The sequence below is a fragment of the Colossoma macropomum genome, unplaced genomic scaffold (genome assembly GCF_904425465.1).
Source record: "Colossoma macropomum unplaced genomic scaffold, Colossoma_macropomum, whole genome shotgun sequence".
NCBI lineage: Eukaryota > Metazoa > Chordata > Actinopteri > Characiformes > Serrasalmidae > Colossoma > Colossoma macropomum.
In genome coordinates, this window is record NW_023494792.1 from 29,373,886 (window position 1) to 29,396,689 (window position 22,804).

General features: G+C 40.2%; 1 protein-coding gene across 1 annotated transcript in view; it reads left to right on the top strand.

Annotated features, from left to right (window-relative positions):
- Positions 1-351: 351 nt before the first annotated feature.
- The window catches only part of pdzrn4 (PDZ domain containing ring finger 4), a 60,899-nt gene continuing 38,446 nt past the window's right edge, over positions 352-22,804 (top strand). The window contains exon 1 of the mRNA XM_036576808.1: positions 352-700. Coding sequence (XP_036432701.1) covers positions 632-700 — 69 coding nt within the window. The 5' untranslated portion in view covers positions 352-631. The remainder of the gene's footprint in view (positions 701-22,804) is intronic.

Here is a 22,804-nt window from a genome sequence, read left to right on the forward strand (position 1 = left end):
CACACACACACACACACACACACACTCGCACACACACACACACACGCACACAACAGCGTTCTACTACCCCTTTTATGAATAACCAATGAGTTCATTATTATTCATGAGCTCAAGTGAATGTAGTCATGTGTACTGAGCCCCACTCACTGACAGAGAGAGAGAGAGAGAGAGAGAGAGAGAGAGACAGAGAGAGAGAGAGAGAGAAGGGGGTGTGTCTTGAAGCTGAAGCTACTACAGCTTGTGTATGTGAGTGTGAATGTGCAGTGTAGTATGCCTGAGAGAGAGAGGTGAACAGAGAGAGATAGAGAGAAAGAGAGAGAGAGAGAGAGAGAGAGAGAGAGAGAGAGAGAGAGAAAACACGCTGACTCCCACACGCTTACAGTCTAGTGGAGGGTGGTCAGAAACACTGCTGGCTCCAGTCTGCTGCTCTGCCGCTCGCTCTCTCTTGTTTTTCTCTTTTTTCTTCTGGGTTATTTTTCTTCGCTGCTGATCAGGAGAGAGAGAAGAGGGAGACACTGATGAGAGACGTCGCTCAGAACTTGCGGGAGATCCCTGGTGTGTGTGCGGGTGTGTGTACCACTGCCAGACGTCCGTGGGGGGCTGCGAGCGGCGCCTCTCGCGCTCCGCCAGGATGGGCTGTAACCTGTGCACGCTGCAGAAGAGAGAGGAGCACTACAAACTGCTGTACGAGATCGCTCAGGTGAGCCTTATCTTTGTCAGTTTAACCCTCTCCTGCCTGTTTGAGTTTGTTCTGTTGGAAGATCACCCTTAAAGAAAGAGTGACTTGAACTCACCTGAATCACATGTGTGCGTTGCTGCTATCTAAGTAAAACATATCACCACTCAATACTTCCTGAAAGACAAGGGGTTCTAAAGTGGGCAGTTCTAGGAAATACCCTGGTATAGAACCTTTACATTTCTGAACTTTAAACTTTACACATCCACATCTCATCTTCTCTATAAAGAACCATCCATTGAGAAAGAACCAATAGTGGTTCTTGTATAGCATTGCTCCAAAGAAAACTTTTGTGGAGCCGCTTTAGAATAAAGATGAAAAAGAGATTTGTAAAGAACCTTTCAAAGGTTTGGGGAATCTACACATAATATAAAGGTTCTTTACCAATTTAAAGGGCTCTTTTTAGAAACTTTACATTATGCAAAGGTTCTTTAAACCTTCAAAAGGTTGTTCATGCTTGCATATTTCATTTACAATATGGTTCTTCAAAGAAGCATCCAATATTTCTTTAGGGAACCAAAAGTGGTTCTTCCATGGCATCGTTTCATAGAACACTTCTTGGCACCTTTTGCAATTTTTACATGCAATATGTTTTTTTTTTCATGTGGAGCTGATGTACATATTTTGAATTCAGTGCACTTTGCAAACTGCTGTCTGTTGGAGTTGGACTCAGGTGGTCTGTGTATTCTTTGATAGAACGTGTTGAATGTGGTGGGATGAGTTTTTTGCTCCTTCACTCTGGCAGTAGTTGCATCTTCATGGACATCATGCTTGCACATTTGTGTTTGTATATCATTGGTGTTGAAAGAAAACCTCCAAGAAAAAAGTCCAAAATGATAACTTTACAGGAGGACTTTTACTTTTAATGTAAGTCAATGGAAACAGACTTTTTTCCAAGTCGTTTTGGGCTGATTCATTTGGTCCATTCATCATGAAATTTACACACAATGTAAAGGCCAACAGGCATTTTCAAAATATGTCAAAAACTGAAAAAGATACGAGGTTTTCTTCTGACAGAAGAGATATATGGGAAGGTTTCAGTCATCAGTGGTCCCAAAAAGGACATTTTTTGTCACATTTAAAAATGCATTAAGCTCATTGTGTTAGAAAGCAAACTGTCAGAGTGGCATTTATTTAAAACAGATTATTCCAAGACTGTCAGTTTCTTTTCTTTCAAAATGTGGCTGGTGGGTTGCAGATTGTTATCAGTTGAGCAGTTTATTTGCAGGTTTGCATCCAAAATGTGAACACAAGCTCACTGACACTATCGTAAAACACCAGGATATCTCCAAAACTCTACCCTCAGTTTGATGTTGTGTTAGAAGTGATTTTCTCTGAAACCATTGTCATTTTCTTAAACATTTTATGAAGTAACTCAAAAGACGTCATTAAAATGTATGAATGGTTAAAGTGTCTAAATACTTTTGGGGTTGCTGCAGGTCATTGAATTGTCTAGTAGTAGTAGGTCAAGGTAAATGGTACAATGCTGAAGACATGCTCATCTAAAAGGCTTCACCAACGAAGCCTTGAATTAGTGGTGAAACATCTTGAAGCCCAGTCACCGTCACTTCTACTGCTAGTCATTGATGGTTGTACTTCATGATGTCTTAACCTCACTTGTTACTGTTCGACAGCGGTGGTAATGAAATGCGCTGTGTAGCAGCACATGTCCACTGTTGTGGCTGCCCATTCTGTGTGCCAACCTACACAGTCTCATTCAGATTAAGACTACAGAAGGGTCAGCATCGGTGGAGTTGAAGTCTCTCATGCTAGGTTTGATGTGAACGCAGGCAGGGAGCGAAGATCGTTGGGGTGTCCTTTTCATGCTGCCAGCTGAGTTTCCTCTCTGATATTGAAGATGCTGACCTGAGCCCATTTTAGCTGAGACAGTGAACCCCTTAAATGGCCAGTGGCCGCCAAAGTTTTATTACACACTTCTGTAACCTAAGAATAACTCAACCAGTTTGCATTAGAGTCTCTGTAGTTACTGAATAATAAGCCTCAGTATGTAAGAAGCCTGGGATTTTAAGGGGTTAAAGTGATAGTTTGGTGAAAAATGTAAGTTGGGCAGTTTTCTTGTGTTTGATCAGGTGAGACATGTTTGGTGTCAGACGTTTGCTTCTTTTGTTTTACACTGGAGCCCTATGATTAATGTAACTAGCAAGTAATGGGGACTTATTTAAACCAATTAGCATGGTGTAAGCTCCATGCCAAAATGTTTTCATAACGTGATGCAGTAAAAGATATTATCCTTTATCTGTGGTATTTCCAGCGCTGTGGTCATGCGCGTATCTGTGACAGTCAATAGACGCAGTTGGTATTGCACCGGGGGGGCACCCAAGAGTGATGAGCTTGTAGAACCTCAGCAACACTAGATCTATTCAACACTGAAACTGATACTGATGACTGGCAACTTCAATTATTATATATGTTGACCAAGAGGGCACTTGTACAGTCTGAGGGCAAAAGGGACAGGAGCTCAGTAACGCTGTGGGGTCTATCTCTGCAGGTGCCTGGTATAGCATGCTGTCATCTATAAAAATGGACAAGGGTAAAGACAAAACTCAGTCATCGATTCAAGATTGCTGCTACTGTTTTTAGTTATGCTTTACATTTTTATAGATATAGATGAGGCAAGGGATAATTTAGGCATGCAGTTTGGTGGGGATTATAAACTTTCATTACTTATTAGGTACAGGGTGATTCAATAAGATTCATCCGATTTCAAAGCACCGTATTTTTACAACCATGAGGTGCCTAGGAACAAATCACATACCAATTGAAAGAGGGGGTCATAGAGTTTCTGCCTGTCACCGGCAGTTGGCTCCCTTCAGTCTGTGAGGAGATGGCGACCCCTGAGCAGAAAGCGTTTTGCTTTCTCCACTTCAATAAGAGTGAATCTGTCATAACTGTGCAACATGATTTTTGTTGGCAGTGAACCTCTAACAGCTCAGAGCGTTCGTCGTTGGTTCCACAACACTGATCTCTCTCTCTCTCTCTCTCCGAAATTGCATTGAAAGAGCCGTGAGTACAGTGACACCTGACATGCTCAATCGAGTATGGGATGAATTTGACTGTCACGTTGAAGTTGTCCATACAGCTAGAGGAGGTCATATTGAGCACTTGTAAAATTACATAATAAACTTTAAGCTCACTTAAACCATTTACAATTTACTGCATTGTTCTGTAACGATTTACAAGTGAAATAAATCATTTTGAAATCAGATGAATCTTTTTGAATCACCCTGTACATTAGCTCAGTAGCAAAACAACAATCTTTAGACACCAAACATGTAGAGCTGAAAGGTTTAGCGTTTTTATTTCAAAATCATGATTTAAAGAGTGCAATTTTCAAATAGCTAGTGGTGCAGTTTTATTACAGCCTATATTCGGCATTTGAGTCTCAAAGCGGTAAAAGTGGATATAATGGTGGTCTTGGCTGAAATAGCAGGGCTAGACCTCAATTTATAGAAAATAGCCACAATTTAAATTGCAGTCACAATATTGGTCAGAAAAATGGCAATTCTCTGAATCGTTCTGCCCTAAAACATGCTGATTGACTACATTTAAGGGGCCCATATCATAGAAAGCCACAACTGTCTTGCTTTTCGAAATAAAGAGTTTGACATAATATGTAAACATTGTTAAAGTTTTAAAATGTATCGTTCACTTTTCAGTCCATACAGAGTTCATTGTTTTTGTGATGTCATTCATATTGAAGTTATAGGGAGTGTTTCAAGTCTTTGAATGAGGCACAATACATGAAAACCAATCGGAACAGAGGTCATTTTTCTTCTATCAGTCTTAAAGGTACAGTAACAAAAACAGCATGTTTGATTCTAAAGGATAAGGGGAGATTAGAAAACGTTCATGTAAAAATGGATTATGACCATTTCTGGCACATAAAACCACACTAATATTTTGAGTGGACCTCGGGGAAAAAATAAAAGACAAGGAAAATGTAAGATATGGGCCCCTTAAGGTAAAAGTAAATTGTAAATTGTGAAAATATCTTTTTTATCTTGCTTATATTGCTTTATGGTTGGAATTTGGTGGAGTACGGGGGCTAATCCAGGACCCCTGGCTCTGCTCCTTTCCCTCCAGACCAGTTACTTGCGCTCCTCGTCGGTGTGGGAGGGCTGTCGTGTCTCTCCTGAGCGCTGCGTGTACTAATGAATATTTTCACGCCGCTCTGATCGCGGCCTCATTAAGCTGCTTTGCGCTTTAATTAGATGTAAAAACGGCCCTTTTTTGTTCGCACGGACGCCTATCGGAAAGATTATCCCTGCTGGTGACTGGCCGGGGGTGATAGGAAGTTTTCTCTGAGTGTGTGTGCAACTCTGAACAGCGGGGTCTTACTTACAGTGATTGGTGTACAAAAACGTGAACTTCTTCAACCCTAATGGGCCTCCACTTCAGTTCTCACTTTAATAACTACATTACTTACGTTAGCTTCACAGTAGTAGTTAACTGCATAGTAATTACTGAATAAGTCTTAAGATTAAAGGCTTAAGATTAACAAGCTTGGGGTTGAAGTGTTTAATATTGGCCCCTGTCTGATTCCCAGTTGTCCTTGGTGGACTGAGATACAGCACAGTCATTCAGATGTGTGGCTACTGCTGGCTCTTTTGTGGCTGGGCGTTGAGGAGTGAAGTGCAATAAAGGAGGGACTGCTGAACAGCTTTATCCTTCACTGAGTGCCCCGTTAGACAACAAAGAGGCACATCCTCTCTTATTTCTGCTCTTTTGTGCCCCCAGCGTGTCTGCTGCTCACGCACCTCTTGGGTTAATTTGTGTGTGTGTGTTCTGCTGCTGGAAACGTGTGTGTATGTGTGTGTCTGTTGTGCTTTGTTTGTGTTCCCCAAATGACATGAAACCGTTTTGTACGTGTGTCGCCTTTGATCCTGTGGAGTGTGTTTAATCCTTATGAGTCTGTGGCAAAGAAAAGATGTAAGGGTGGGTAGTATGCTCTACAGAGAGAGAGAGAGAGAGAGAGAGAGAGAGAGAGGGAGAGAGTTACAGTACAGTACCACAGGGGAGAGGGGGTAGAACTCTACAGCAACTCTCAGTGGAGCGAATTTCCATGGCAAAACAGAGAAAGTGTGTCAAAGAGTCTGTGCCTAATCTTCTCCCTCTCTCTCTCTGTCTCTCTCTCTCTTTCTCTCAGTCAGCCTTGCTCTCTCAGTCTCTGTCTCTTTCTAGCTCTCTCTTTCGCTCTCTCTATCCCACTTTATTCTCTCTTTCTGTCTCAGTCTCTCTTTCTCTCTCTTTTGTCTCTGTCTCTTCCTCTCTCTCTGTTTCTCTATAATTCTTTCTCTCTCGTTCCTTTTCTTACTTTCCTGTCCCTCTATCACTATTTCTCTCAGTCTTTGGCCCAATCCCATTTCTTAGTTTTATCCCTACCCCTTGTTTTCGAGTGTCACCTTGCCCCTTGGATCTGAGTTACAAGTTGAAGGGGTTGAAATCTTTCTCTATGACATGAGACCCTCAAATAAAAAAGAACATTACTTCATGAACAGCTACTAGTGGTGCTCTGTAGGCGACCCTGCCAGTCTGCAGTGATACCAGAGGAGGGTAAAGTTCAGCCACCTCGCTGCTGGGCTTTGGTTTACTTTAGGGAATCATATGCCTTCAGAGATGGGGGATGCGACAATTATTTATTGTTGCCCACACATAATCCTTTAGTGATGTGAAGCTGAATTTAGCTGAATTTTCCTGTTCCACCTTAAATGGAGCAGCAGTTACATTCTGGCACTTCAGGCATCAGAACTGCTGGACTATTTAATGTGGAACGGGAAATTTTAGCTAGCTAGCTACCAAGACATTAGCATACTATTAGCTATGAAGTACTATTAGCAATACTATTTCTTATGCTTGTTATGAAGAAAAGAACCATAATACACTGAAATGACATTAAACTAAGACGAGGCAATGGTTATTATAATTTTTAACAGAGAAAATACTCACATTTGTGGGTTTTTTGGTTGCTTGCCGTTTATTATTTTTTTTTCCATAACACCAAGTTTGAAGTGTGCCTCTGAAAAACGCCCTACCCCTCAATCTCAACGAAAATCGGGACACCCTAGCCTTAGACATGAACATGCAAAACAGAGGGGTAGGGCTAAGTGGTAGGGGCAAGGGGTGAAATGGGATTGGGCCTTTCTCTCTTTTTTGCTCATTCTTTCTTTATCTCAGTCTGTCCTGCTCTCTATCTGCCTTCCTTTTCTTTCTCTCTCTCTCCTGCTCTTTCTTTCTGTCTCTTACTCTGACCTTGACTCATTCTGTTACTTCTTCAGTGCCTTTCTTTCTGTCTCTGTCTGTCTTGTTTTCTTTCAGTTTTTCTTTTTCTCCTCATCTCTCTCTTTGTCTCTCCTTTGTCTCTCTCTTTTTTAACCTCTTTCTCTCCCTCTTTGTCCTGCTCTCTCTCTCTCTCTCTCTCTCTCTCTCTCTCTCTCTCTCTCTCTCTGTTCTGTGTTTTTATTGGAGTCAGATGTTGGAGTGTATTTACAGTGTAGTAGCAGATTTACAGGTTACAGATTTCAGGCTACAGTAGAATATTTATTTGAAAACATGGGAAAAATTAATAACAGTAATGAGGCTGAAGGAGCGGAAATTAAATAAGCACCAAGCAGATATAATGATAAGAACTGGAGAGATATGGAGAAGTGGGAATTTCCTGTTAATGTGCCTGTCTATGCTTGTGTGTCTGTGTGTTTGATTGTGGATGTAAGTCCACTCTTTGTTCCCCTCACACACACACACACACACGCACACACACACACATACGCTATTTAGGTTGTGTGTGATGATTGTGACTGTGTTCCTGTTAGCTCAGGTCTGCAGCCCTGCAGGCCTAAGAGGGATTTATGATTTATGAGTGTAGTGTGTGTGTTCGCTCTGTCTGCGCTCGGCATAGAAACCCGCTCTCCTCTATTCACCACTCTCACCACAAAGAGCACACATTAGCATCTCTCTACCACTCTCTCTCTCATCCTCTCCCTCTCTCTGTCTCTCTCTTTCATTCTGCCTCTCACAAGTGCTGTTATTTGTTCCTTGTGTCTGATTTTATTGCACTGTAATTGACATGGATCTCATTTTAGCTGAGTTTTGGAAATAATGCGTATGATTTGATTGTGTTCCAAAGATATTGCTCTATATCTTCTATTTTGTTATAAATATAAGGTGTTATGGTGACTGATGTCCTCCAGATCCTCATAACAATTACTTCTGTTTTAACCACCACAAAGAACATCTAAAGGCATAATTCAAAACTTAAAAAGAAGTGATTGTGGGTTAATAAGAGCTCTTTTTTCTGCAAGTGTACAGACACATTGTTGGGTATCCCCTGTTTATTTTCCTTTATTTCCTTTATTTTTTTTTAAAATCACCAAATATTGCTGTGATTTATGAGCGGTATTTTACAGCAGCCTGAGGTGATGGATTAGTTCCGGTGTTGTGGTGCTAGGTGGCGCTGTGAGTCCGGCTCCCAGGGGAAAGATGGAGCTTCTGGCCGTGGTCAGTTCTCTGTATGGACAGATGCTCCACCACATGCCCTGTCTGTGGAGTGGCACTGGGGTGGGCAGAGGCGCATTTCCTACCTGCTGAGCACAGCGGCATATTTCATACCCAGTATTTGTTTACTATTGAGAGAAGGAAGGAACCATATTAATTACCTAAACAAATAAAGATATAACTGCACTCATGAAAAATGGTTCTTCAAGAGTTCTTTAGTAAAGGCAGTGGTTCTGTACAGAACCATGAGCCATTTGAATGCATAAAAACGTATGAGAACAAAACTGTAGTCCCTGAGGCCTGATGTGATTAAACATAAACAATTCAAATATGTAAAAAAGGAAAGACAGTGTGCATACCTACAGACTACTTGTAGCAACTATAAAGCATGCTAAAGAGAAAAGAGTGATACAACACAGCAGTTAACATGCAGGGTACATGAACAGTACACTTGTTAGATCTATACAGTCCAGTTCTGTCCTGTTTTGTCCAGTGGGCAGGTAGCCAGTCCACCTCCGCTGCAATACTGTGGCCCTGAAAGCCAAATAGCAGCAGAAGGAGTGCTGCTGTGTGTGCTGATGACCATATGGAGTAATGTGGTCACTCTGAGTAACTTGGTCTTTAATGTGGCTCCAGATGGGTGGACTGTTTTGTTTTTATGTGCGTCAGTGTTCATGCACGCATATGCGTATTCACTGGCAGTCAGAAAGAATTACTCAGGTGCACATACAACATACGCTGATACATACCGGCTGTTCTGACCTGCCCTTTTTACTCATTTAACCCTTAGATTTCACAGTTATTGCTGGTAGATATACAATGTTAATGATTTCTCACTTGCAGCTGTAGTAAGAAAGTCTAAGATACTAAACTATCAACTAAACTGGAAATATTTTAAGATCTGAATTTAATGAAAATTGTGTGTACAATTTTGTTTTGCAGAAAGAAAGTGTCCTTTACATTTTTTGCCATGTTTTTGACATTTCTTGACACATAAATGTAATAAAATAAAAAATACAGACTTGAACCTGTCGATACAAAATGTAAACCAACTGTGAAAGAAATTCACAGTTATAGCAAAAGAAAAGTAATAACAGCTTTAAAGGGCTGAAGCAAGAAAACTACTTTTTTTCTTTTAAAGCATATAATAAGTAGATTGTAAACCTGTAGTCGTAGTCATTCAGAGTGGTTTCATGTGAAAGCTCCAATTTACAGAAACATATTAAGTCAGAATTGTTCACAGTGGTGGAATCAGACATTCAGTTTGTTTAATGACTCTAAAATGACTCTAATAATTTTCTCAAGAAGGCTTATTTTTTCAATACCACTATTTTACCATCATCAGCATTATACGAAAACTCAGAGGACACGTGTAGGTTTACAGGTGGTTTTGAATAGTAAATAAAATGGCTATGTTTGTGTTGTAGACATTGTGACCCCTGGTTCCCATCACCACCACTGTAAAGAGAGAACTTCACACCAAACTGCTCAGAATTACTCTGTTTCCTCAATGATTGAATTATGCAGAAATTTTGAAAAGTTAGTGGAATTGCCCTTCAAGGCAATGCAAGATGCCACAGCGATGGTAAAGTAAGGGAGCCGCTGAAGGAGGAGGAGGAAGAAATTCAGGTGATGACAAAAAAATTGGCAACACTTTTTTTGTCCATCTTAGATGCTTTGTAGATACTTAACTTACTTTCAAGTTACATTCAACTAAATATCTACTAAATTGACCATAATTTATCAACTATGATCAACTCTAAACCTGGCTCTAATCCTAACCCTAGCCTTAACCAAACCTTAACCAAAACCTAAACCCAAACCTCACCCTGGTCCTAGCCCTAATCCTGGTCCAAATCCTAACGCTAACCCCACCACAGTTTAGAATCAACTGTGCTTCAACAGATAGTTTGTTAACAATCTGAACATCTGTAGATAATCTACAGGGGCAAGAGTGGACTATCTAAATAAAGTGAGACCAAAAAATTTCCAGATTAAAATTCCATCGAGAACTTGTGGGACCATATTGGAAAAGGTATGAGGAAGAAATGCGTGAGAAGCAGTTTGCAAGAAACAATTTTTTATAAGAAAGTATGAGAATATGGTGTGATGTCATCGAAACTAGTAGAGAAAACTACAAAATACAATAGTTGTGCATTTTCTATATTTACGTTCTTTTTGTGTGTGTGTGTGTCAGTGATCTTTACAAAAACTGAGCAGTGTGTGTGTGAGAGGGGTTGGGTGAACTTGCGTGCATATGTGCTTGTGTGTCTTTGGTTTATGTGTCGGCCGCTTGCACTCATGTTTGTGTGCAGTTATCAGCATCATCTTTGCCGGCCCCAGACCCCTGTTTGTCGACCACAAATGTAGTCATCCATCTTGCTGTCTCTAAGCAGCTTTCTGACTGATTCTCTTCTGCCATAAAACACAATGGGGGAAGAAGAAAAAGAAGGGGTGTGAGAGAAAAAAAGCGTGTTGTTTTGATTGATCTTGTGTCCAGGCCAGGATGATAAGCCTGACAGAATGCGCACGCCCTAGAGGGGTCTCTGAAACAGGCCGAGACAGCACTGGAACATCTATGTGTGTGTCTGTGTGTGTGTATGTTCATCTGTCATGGGAATCTAGTTTAAAACATATGTTATTCCTCTGTTCTAATGGGGGTAGAACGGCTTTGATTGGCAGTCAAAACCCCTCCCTCTCTCTGGGGCTCTCTTTACACTGGAGCACATTTGGGTGATTCTGTGCTTTAAATGAATACTCTGGTGTTTTTTAACCCAACCTCTGTCTATTCCATCTGTAGTCTATGCACTGTAATTTTAAAGCAATTGCCTGTCCTTAGAAGAGAACAGAAAACTTGTTTTCTTAAAACACACTTATAATACACTGCATGTCCAAAAGTGTCCAGACACCCCCTTTAATTAGTGAATTCAGGTACCTTAAGGTGCACCCTTTGCTGACACAGATGTTTAGTTGTGCCCACACAGCTTATATAACCTCTGTTAAACACTGGCAATAGAATGGAACATCTGCACATGAGCCTAAGATTAACATGCTCAATGCTGACCGTCAGCTAGAGGGGTATGAAGACCCTCCAGCATTAGGCTGTGGAGCAGTGGAACTGTGTTCTCTGGAGTGATGGAGCTCCATCCAATATCTTTGGGATGAATTGGAGTGATGTTTGTGATCCAGAACTATCATCCAACATCAGTAGCTCTTGTGGATGAATGCAATCAAATCCTCACAGCAATGTTCCAGCATCTAGAATAAAGCCTTCTCAGAAAAGTAGAGGCTATATTAATACCCTTGATTTCAGAAGAAACATTGGATGAACAGATGTCTGCTAATGTTTGGACATAAAATATAGAAATCAATGGGAAGGCACTAAAACAACTGCCCGCCAACTTCTGTTATAAGCCAATAGGGTTTCTATTAGGTTTCTTTTTACCAAGGAAATATGCTGAAATTACTGTCTGTGTTAATCAACCATATGTTACAAATGTATAAGTGAGAGATTAGGATGTAACAGCAAAGCTGCTGAGTTCATCTTTTTCCACTTCTCTACATGCTGACCTTGTCCACGTCACTGTCTGGAGCTTTTTACTTGGCGTTTGAACAATTTTAATGTTGAACAGCACAATGAGTAGAAAAAAAACAATAGTAATGATATGAATGCAAAACAAACCAGTGTGACCACATGCATTGTGGTAGGAGAAATGACGAGAAACATAATTTATAACTGCTGGAGTCTAAGTGTGTGTGAGACCATGTAGGCCAAATATATATTCTGTATTATGATGGAAAAAATGAATATTTGGACCCTGCAAGAACATTTGGCCGATGCTTCTAAGGAAAACTACTTTTTACACAAAATCCAGAATAAAAACTTTTATTAGGAAAAAAGTAAAAGATCTGGGCTTAAAGGAGAAGTTCAGCAGGAAAATAAATCAACACAATTTTACACTGACCACAGCTGTAATCGATTAGCCAAGACGCTGGTGCAATGAGGCTAATGTTGCTGAAAACACTAAAAGTCAATAGTCACCCAAATCTTTTCTGTAAATAATCCCCAGATCTCCTCTAAACCCACTCAAACTGCGACCAGGTCTTCACTGAGGTTGGTGTGTTATAGGACACAGTATGACTTTTCAACTATAAAAACGTCACTGCTGGCAGCCACTTTAGATAAAAGGTGTTGTGCTAAATTTTAGACATCAAACAAGTCAATCAACCAAGACACGATGTCACACCATGGACTAGTCAGAAATTGTGTACATTAGATTTTTCACTGACCATTCTTTTAGGGTTATGGTTTGGGTTGGGAACAGCATTTAGCTACAGTAACACAGTAACAAGTGTGAGTGGAAATGGTCCACAAAGATAGGTGTGTGTGTGTGTGTGTGTGTGTGTGTGTGTGTGTGTGTAGGTGTGTATGTATGTGTGTGGGTGTGTGTGTGTGTGTGTGTGTGTGTGTGTATGCACTCATTATCTTCTCTCCATTGTATCTGGTTAGCCAACAAAGCCCAAATTGCACAGTACCTGGTTTAATAGGTGCTATTCAACTTAAATGGGAAACTGTCGATCACGACAAGCTGCAGACTTTTAAAAAAGCTTTCTCTTTCAAATTGAAGCCACTTTATCCACTTTATCTTTCATTTGTTGTGCCACATAATTGACTGTAGTTCTGTATTGTCACATTAAATACAGCACATCTGTTTCTTATTAACTATACCAATGAAAGTGTTTAGCAGAAGATAATTGTACAGATATAAACAATACAAAAGGGTGATAACAGTGTGCAAAAAGCAATGAGAACACCCAGAATATTTTAACACAGTGTTTGCAGTTTGGTGTTACATTGGGTTTTACACAGCTGTTTGCCAGGTCTTTGACAGCTTCAAAAGCCTACTGTATGGAATAATCAAATGACCTTTTCCAGTCCTCTGGTTTTTCATCCCACAGAGTATGGAGCTTGACCTTTTCATCTGTTTATCAAACCCTGTCCAGATGCTCTTCAGCATGCCTTATTTTATCTCTCCACATCTCTGTCCTATTCTCTCACCCACTGCCACCACGAACACTGACCAGTTTATCAGAAACCTGATGCATCATTTTCCAGCCAGCAGTGATATTGAGTTGTGTAAAAATTTGCAGTGCTGCTGTACCTGTAGCTCTGCAGGGCCAGACTTGATCTCTAAGTTCCAAAGACTACACTGGATGGTTCTCCAAGAGTTCTTTAGTAAATACAATGGTCCTCTATAGAACCACGAACACTCAAAGAACCATTTGCATGCTTAAATTGTTCTTTTCATGGTGAAATCGCTCTTCTGATTGATGAAAATGTGTTGTATATGGTTTTATATAGCAGTTCTTCTGTTCTTATAAGCTTGACATCATAACAACAGCAGAACCAGTTTTGGCGCTATATAGAAACATTTTCAAAAAGGTTCTATATAGAACGATGTACAACTCATTCTCCATCAGTGAAGAGCCATTCAACATGCAATGAACCATTTAAGCATGTAAATGGTTCTTTGAGTGTTCATGGTTCTATATAGAGTCACTGTCTTTGCTAAAGGGTCATTCAAGGCTGATCCAGTCAGAAAGATTATTGGAATGCAGAAATGCAGCATACACTCTGACGCTGTCAGAGTATCCTTCACCGTCTTCTGCTGCCCATAATTCTTTGCGCACACATCCAACCCAATGAACATTCAAGTGAAACGTCTGCAGGTGTGAAATGCAGTCATATTCAGTGAGTTTAACAGTTTTGAACTTGCAGGACAGCGTTTAATTACAAATAGTTTTGCCTGCCATATATTACATCTTTCACATTAACTTTTTGTTAGCCAGCTTGTATTAACATCAATAATATTTTCTCCATTAAGTCTTCTTTCTGAGGCCGTTACAAAGCAGCCTGGGTAGACTGTTCTGCTTTGCTTTGTGAAATGCAGATGAAGAGCCTCCATATGACGGTCCTACCGAGGACCCACCTTTCTTGGCTGCGGCCCAGCTTTTTGAACACAGGTGTTGTCCAGCAGACAACAAGCCTTTCAAACAGTTACGCATGTAGATGTGTGTTACTTGTGCAGAGAACACATTACGGATGGTAGAAATAAACATTACCTCTTGCAAGGTGGATTTCGCTGCAATCCAGCAGCAAGTTTAACAAGTTGTCTCCAGACAGGCCTTATGAGACTACCTGATTTAGGTCTACTTATACCATACCACTACCATGCCAGTCTCCTGCTGTGCTAAGAATGGTCCACCAGCTGAATACTGTCTGGTCAGCAGAGGTCCTATGGTTCCACTGATTGATGGGGTAGAGTGGGGCTGTTAAATTGTTCAGGAACAGACTAGAGTCTGTCCCTATAAACCTATATGGTAGGTGTATGTGATGAACCCAGAAAAGAGTATATACATGCAGAAGATGGTGCTGACTGTACAGAATGTTGCACATTCACAAATGTGTGTGGTTTTGTGTTTGGCAGATAATTAACAATGTACGCGTGATGTCATATGCGTTGACCACCACAGATTCTGAGCACTAAATAAAGTGTAAAGAAAAGGCACAATAATGTACACTTGTGTCCTTCCGTTCCAGCAGAGTTAGCTCATTGTGTGTTTCCGGAACTGTGTTTCTCTCGGAATAATGGTGAGTTGTTTCCCTGGGAATTGCGCCCACTCCCTCTTTTGTTCTGCTTTAAGGTGAGGAGGTATGAAATGCTCTTTTGTCTCAAATCAGACAGAAGAGAAAGTGACCCCACTGTCCCCTCCAGACACATGCGTGTGTGTAATTAGTGTGGGGCTCCTGAGCACTTTGGAATCTGATTGGTAATTATGAAGAGAAGTTGAGCTGCAGAGGACTCCTTCATTACCTGCACAAGTCCTCTGTGAGTTGTCCCACTTACTGAGAAGATTAGACTGAGGTTCATTATGGCAATTTTGGCATGCTGGTACCGAGAAAAAGAATACCCCAAAAATCAAAATCCAAAAAATGTAATAAAGTGCAGTTAATTTAATGCTAGTTATTATTTAAGTGGATGTGTCATTGCTCTAAAGTGATATGGCATCACTTTAAAGAACCTTATATGGCTCTTTTATTTTTACTGCTTGTTGCATTTTGTATTAGAACCAGTTAGGAGTTTTAACCACAAGAACCACAACAACTATGGTTAGGAATCTTTCTTAGTGATGCTCACTTAAAGCAAGAATAACCAAAACAGTTATCACAATTGTGAATCTTTAGGTCAAGTGGTGCATGTATTTAGATGTTTACCATACTCCATGGTGGGCGAAGCCTGATGTAGCTCACGTTTCAATATTGTACAATGTCAGATTACACCTACTTTCTCAATGAGTGAAACACTCTGATGCCTTTACAGCCTTAAACTGCAGACAGTGTGTAAATTAAACTGCAAAGGCAGGGGGCCAGATTCATAAAACTCAGTGGTAACAGCGCTACGCCATGCAAAATGTGTCTTAAAAAATAAGTCCCCATGACTGTTAGAGCTAGGTCTTCAAATAAATGTCAAAAGAGGAAAAAAATACCTCTACAATAATGCTAATTTCTGCTAGCGTCCCTAAATGATTCTAGTAGTTTGCTAATCTATCCATTTCTCCTTTCTGGACTAAACACACACAATTTGAAGGTTTTAAAAGACATGCTATCATATATTTGACCTTGTTTGTAGCAGTTTTACAGTGACTCTTTCAGTAAAGACCCACAGCTTTCCATTCCTAACAACTGAAAAAATATGTTGATTAGTTTCAGTTTTTAATTATGTGGGTGGTTACTCTGACGCATTAGGCCTTCATTTCAGATCCTGAAGTCCTAACCAATGAGAGAGCTCGCTTACCCGTTTCTACCGAGGTACCAGAGGAAAAAAATTCTGATTGGATAATTTTCCATTATGCATTTCGAGATTACTAAAAATTACAGACTTATATATTTTTATGTCACAGAAATCATTAGACCTTCTCTGGAGGCTTAAAAGGCCCTGGAGCTTCCCCTCTATTTTTCACCTAGTCTCTATGAATTCTTTTCATTCATTTCATTCACTTATTGATGTTGTCCCTCCTAAAGAGCAACATCAATTTGTCCCCATTATAATCCAAATATCGTGCCATTTTTTCATACTCTTTCAGTTTTTTAGTAATGTCAGTCACTGAACTACCACACTGTTGCACAAATTGTAACTGTAAATGTAAATATCTAACACATAGGTTGTATAATACTGCATAAACAGGATTGCTAAAAGTAGTAGTGGTGAATGTCTGCTCTACGGAGAGCGACAGTCTGCAGGACATGTTTTTTAGCAGTGTGGCAGCATGGTGAAGTGAGCCATTGTGATTATCACCTGATTAACAGGCCCATATGGACAGAAGACACATGGGTAACACCTCCGCTGGCTCTGAGCCAAGAGAGGAAATAGCTCCTAGCACTGAATGTGAGAAAGGATGGGGGAACATAAAACACAGTTTTCAGCGTGTGGAAGAGGGAAAATGAAAGAGCTTAAGAAACAATCTGCCAGAGAATTGGAAGAATGCAGTGCTTCTATTCAAAGGTGGAACTGAACAAAACAGTAATGTGGGTTTAATATGATCATGACTCTAATATCACTAAAACCTCCTGTTATAAATGAAAAAGAAAGGGTTTGATAAGCATTTATATGGTTGTGGCTTTTTGATGCTGGGCAAGAAAGAAAGCAGTGTTTCAGGAATTTTCAGAATGGACGATGTTGAGCTTGCTGCTAAACCGGTAGGGTGAATGTAAATACACTCAACGTGTACTCCCTTACGTGCCTGACTTTTAAATAACAGCATTGCCTCATTACACCTCCCTCCTCAATGTGTGACGCCTTTACAGCCTTCAGCTGCAGACAACGTGCAAATGAATGTGTTTGGATTATTTTCACCCATTCTTTTTGCACTCATCACTTATTGTTTTTGTTCCTCAAAAGATCACCTTCAGCGGCATATTAATTAGTTCCCACAGTCATCGACAACTCACGCAGTTCCGCTATTTAAGATCTTTAGAAATTATTCTTGTTTTTTTGCTTGTGTTCACACTTTTGTACTTGCTTTCAGAAATTAGCCCCAATGGACTGTCATCTCTCTATACATCTACAATTATTGAAACATTTATATTGCTTATCAGATGTATTACAGAATCATTTCTAGATCTCCAATATTTTGTATACTGTATGTTTTGTCAACAAACAATATTAAACGGGATTAGTACTGATTTTCTAAAATCGTGAATTAAATAATTCAGATGTAATCAGTCATTCAGAGGGTTTTGATGCGAAATGCTCCTTTCTAGAGAAACTTGCAGGGTCAGATTTGTTCACAATGTTGGTGATAGGAACCAGACATCTGAAGCATTGCCTTTAAAAGATCCCTTACAGAAAGGTAATATATAAAATGGTTACAAATATGTTGCCTGATGTCAGAGATATTTCTTTACTATAGTTTTGAGGTAATGTTTTGCCCTCCAAAATATCCAAAGAACATTTTTTATCATTCACCAATTTCCAATAATCAATATTACATACAAAGACTGTAGTTTCACTAGTTGTTTTGGATGGAAAATAAAAGGCTATACTTGCGTTTTAGATATTGCGACCCCTGGTTCCTATCACCACCACTGTAAAGAAAAAATTTTGAGCTGGTTTATTTATCTAGAATGAACCATTTCACATTACCTTAAGTCTGAATGACTTTTGTATTTCAACAAATGAATTCTGCATTTTTTTTTTTAAAGACATCTGTGGAATTCCACTTTCAGTTGGATAATGAGTGAATATACGTACACTCGTATGTAAAAGTTTGGGCACTCCTGATATAATTCAATGTTTTGCTACTATTCTAAGTGAAAATAAGTTTACACATACTCAGGATGGCAGGATGGTGGCTCCTTCTTATATTGTTCCACTGATGGGAGACTGGTGACAGGACTGGTGAGAAAGCTTGAAGCAGAGAAACAACAGTGCCTGCGAAGGGTGGTGATGTGTGTCTGTGCGAGAAACAGAGATATTGAGTTTCGTGTACGGACAGGGTCAGTGGGAAATGTGGCAGGTCCTGATGTGTCTGTCCGCAGCTCTGAAAAGACAGACACGTCGTCACACGTGTCAGTATCAAGTGTGAGGATGAAAATGGAAAGTTCCTGAGAGCACAGAGCTAAAGAGAGGCCTCTATTGAAAGGGAGCATACTCTGAATGTGCATAGAATGACTATAATAATGTCTCAATATGGTCTGATAAGCATTGAAAAGCTCTGTCTGTTTTATATTCTGGGTCTTTTTTCCTCTCACGCAGTGTATTGTGGAGCGCACTTATATCTGGCTGGATCAAATTCAAATGGTCTTGCAAAGAACCACAATAGCCTGCACTCATGTGTCACCCTGGGCTATCCTTCCATTTGCAAACACTGTCTATAATGGGGCTTTGACAAGGGAAGCATGAATAAAGAAACATTCAGTGAAGTATAAGAGGTATGTAAATGGATTTAGCTCTTTGTGTGACAGCGTGACATACAGTGAAGTATCTGGCAGTGACAGACAGGGTAATGTACGGTGTGTCACCTTGGCCATGTATGTTTATTTATTATGAGCTAGTGAGCTACTGTGGACACACACACACACACACACACACACACACACACACAGACAGTGGCAGACTGAGGGGTCAATGCTCCTGTCTGTTCCCCTTGGCTGGCCGCGGCCCCCTGGGTGAGTGACAGCCTGTCTGACCACTGACAGACCCTGGCTCGGACACTCTACTTCCTCTGAGGCTGTGTGTGTCTGATAATAACCCACACCACACTGACCTCATCCATCATTCATTCAGCAGCTTAATGCGGCCTTCATTAAGAAATGCAGGACAGTGTTAACTTGCTGCGTGATCGTATGAGTATGTGGCATCAAATGGTAATCTGTGTGTAATTATGAGCAGGTGCTCTGTGGGGCTGCATAATATATCACTTGTTAGTCATTATCACGATATTAGCCTTTGAAATACTGTTATAAAAAGGCTGCAATATGCAAATGAACCCTCTAGGCTATCACAATGTTTTTGTGTGTTGTGTGATGTATGTTTTGATGAATTAATCACAAAAAATGCCAATTGTTGTGTAAGACAGTGTTCAACTGTGCCACATTATTGATCAACAAATGTGTTTTAAAAATGCCACAAGGAACCCATATTTTCTTCATAATTTGGTGATTCTCGCTCTTGTGGGAACAAAATATACACATACAAGTATGTCCTATGAATAACTTTTGAAAGTCTACTAAATGACATAGATTTCACCAAACATTTCCCCTTAAGTGTAGACTGGGAAGTGCTAATTTTGGGTAAAATTTGCCTTTAAATGCAAGACTGATGTGGTTTCCATATCAGCTTTAGCAAAATGATGTTCCTCCGCAATCTATTTCTCACTGTTTGAGTCAGAAAAACTTACTGACAAAAAGCTAGCAACCAAGCGAAAGCTAACCTAGCAAGGATATCAAACTAGCTCGTCTCCATGCCTGTTGTGTGTTTGGTGTGTTCGTCCAGCCAGCCTTGCTACCATTCTGTGCGTGTCCATTGCCTGGATCCAGTAGTAATGTAAATAACAACCATGCACCCAGTAGGGCCTACACCACCTACATAATTAGTGCCCATTTCACTCATTTCCCTTTACTTCTGTTCTGTTTTGTTCATTGACAGAGGGAGGTCAGTCAGGCGTGCTCTTAGGGCCATGCCTGATTGACATCCCTCTGTCAATGAGCAAAGCAGAACAGAGTATTAGGACCAAATAGGTTTAATCAGTGCTTGTTTTTTTATAGTGGTAGTTTATCTTATTTCATACACTTTGCTGAATGTTTAATTAACACTCAGTTTTAGTATCATACAACTTTTTAGATATTGTGCTATGTTCCCTATGACTGCAGCCCTAGTCTATTTTGTATGCCTAGTGTTGCTGTATGTTCTGTGTCATTCTTGGTCTGCATGTCCCGACTTTAAGCTTACTTAAACAGGCAAGTCGTTATTGGTGCACTACCAAGTGTATGCGCAAAAAGTCATTAGCTGCCCTCAGATTCCCCCTGTGCTGCTCAGTTGAGTATTGAGTAACAGACAGACCATCTGTGGCCTGTGGCTGGTATCGCCTCACTGTAACCAAAGAGGAGCTATGAGTCATCAGCATGGGCCGCGCTCTAGAGCAGACCTTTTCCTGGAACACAAGACCTCTACTGTTCAGTTATAGCTCAAATAGCTGTGTCTTATTTGTCAGGGTAATATTGAAGAAATTAAGGAAATCATGTCATGCTAATGTCTGATTAGCCAGTTATTCTAAGTATGACTTCAATCAAGAAGTCATACTTAGAATACATGAGAAAGCTAGAGCTCATTGATTGACTATGGGTTTAAATGGCACTAAATTACACTGCAACTCAATCCTGGTACCTTTGTATTAAATTATCTAGAGTGTCAGGCAGAGTGTGCTCGAGGGTGTGTATTTCTTCTGTTTTTGTAGGAAGGTAGGTGTGGGTACATATACATATACATATAGGGGGGGTACATATATAGGCTTGCCACAATCAAGAAATATAAATAATTGACAGTTCAATAGCAAGTAGGCCAATTGGTACAAGCCAGTTGGGTGATTGGCTTGCGTTCTTCTTAGCTGTCAATACTAAGTAGCACCAAACAAACATTACTCACTGCTGCCATCTACAGGTGATTTTAACAAACATCAAATAAACAAACATCACTCACTGCTGCCCTCTAGAGGTGATATTAACAAGCACCAGTGCTGAATTAGAATGTTTGTGTGAAGTAGGGGTGGGCTATATGACGGTATTTATCGTTATCGTGAAAAATTCTCTGCGTGTGGCAGAATGCTTTTCTGAGTATGTTGTGGATATCTTGAGTACTTAAAACACTCCCCGACTGCATGTTAGATTACAAAGAAAGCATAATCAGCCCTGTTTAATGAGACTGAGTGTAGTGCAGTATGTGAAATGTTAACTATAATTGGATTCATAATTTTTCATGGTATTTTTAAAAATATGGCACTACTTTGTCTGTTCTGACTTACCAGATGTCGGAAAATATATAAATATTGTAACGTTTATCATGTCGATCTCTTGAAGTATCACCCTGCTCTTTCTGATTACATGTATCATTTGTTTCACTCCAACAGAGGAAAACAAACCCAGTTCACATTCTGCTTATTGTGTAGGAGTGTAATGAGATGCAAATTACATGATATGATACATTTTGCTAGTTTGCATCACGATACGATACATTTTCAGGCGACGCTTTATTTTGAATGGTCCTTTTTAGATTAAACTAACGCTCAGCGGACTCTCAGTAACAGGAGTATAACATTTTCTTTTTTAATTCTGAGGGCTGCACAGTGGTGTTTTTAATTCAAATTGATGGTTATCACTTTTAGGAATATGGATTGTGTTAAACAGAACTATAAACCCATTCCAAATGTTATGCATTGTATTGCATGAAATCTAACTGTATTAGATTAGCAGCATCCCCCATACTGACAAAAATTAATATTAACATCCATATCGCAACACCCTTATTGCTGTATCATGTGTTTGTGGAAGCTAATAACTGTGGAAAAATAATTAAGGTCAGCTTAAGTTATCATGATCGAGTGAGGACGTAATAATTGGGAAAGGCCTAAGCAGCGCTGGAGATTATAGCTAGTTAAAACCTTGGTAAACACAGTAATGCATGTGTGTGTAGGTGTTCTTAGGGTTGTGAGGGTGTGTGTGAGCGTGCGTCTCCTCCACTGTTGGTGTGTGCCGAGGTGTGAAGGTGTGTTTTCCGTGTTTGTCTCTGCTCTGTCAGTGAGCTGAATTCCTCGCCCCTCATGAATAATAATGCTAGTTGGTGCAATAAAGGAAAAGCGGCCAATTACGTTCATGTTAAAGGCGGAAAAATGTTCGGCTGAAGGTTGAGAGCTTATTAAAAGCAAATCGTTATTTGATGTAAATGTATTTCTCGTTCTCACGGTTGCTTGATTGGCTTCAGCCATGGTAAGCGGACACGTTAGAATGTGTGTTTTTGCTTCTAAGCTGCCAGGTTATTCAGATCATGAGCCTGAATGTGATGAGGAGCAGATGCCCGGCTTGGCAGAGCACTGGCCACAGTCGTGGTGTCCACCTGTAGTGGCACATTAGAACCCCACTGTGTGCCAGTGCAGGCCAAGGAACCACTGTCATATACACTAAATCTCAATGCCTAGCGAGCTGTAAACACAGGAAGGATTTTATTTCATCAAACGTGCATCACATAAGCAACGATGGTTACTTAGTAGACCTGTCATGCCTGAAGTCAGGGTGTAAGCACATATCTCTTTGGGAAAAATGAATGGCGTTTTTGAATAAGGCTGCTTTTTCACCGTGTGATAAACAAATATGTTCCAAAGATGATACACTTTGCCATACATACATATTTCCTCTGAGTATCACTATATTCTCTGAATTCTGAGCTCCTTATGTAGTTGAAATATGAACACATGTTGTATGCAACCTAACGCTGCTCTGCATTG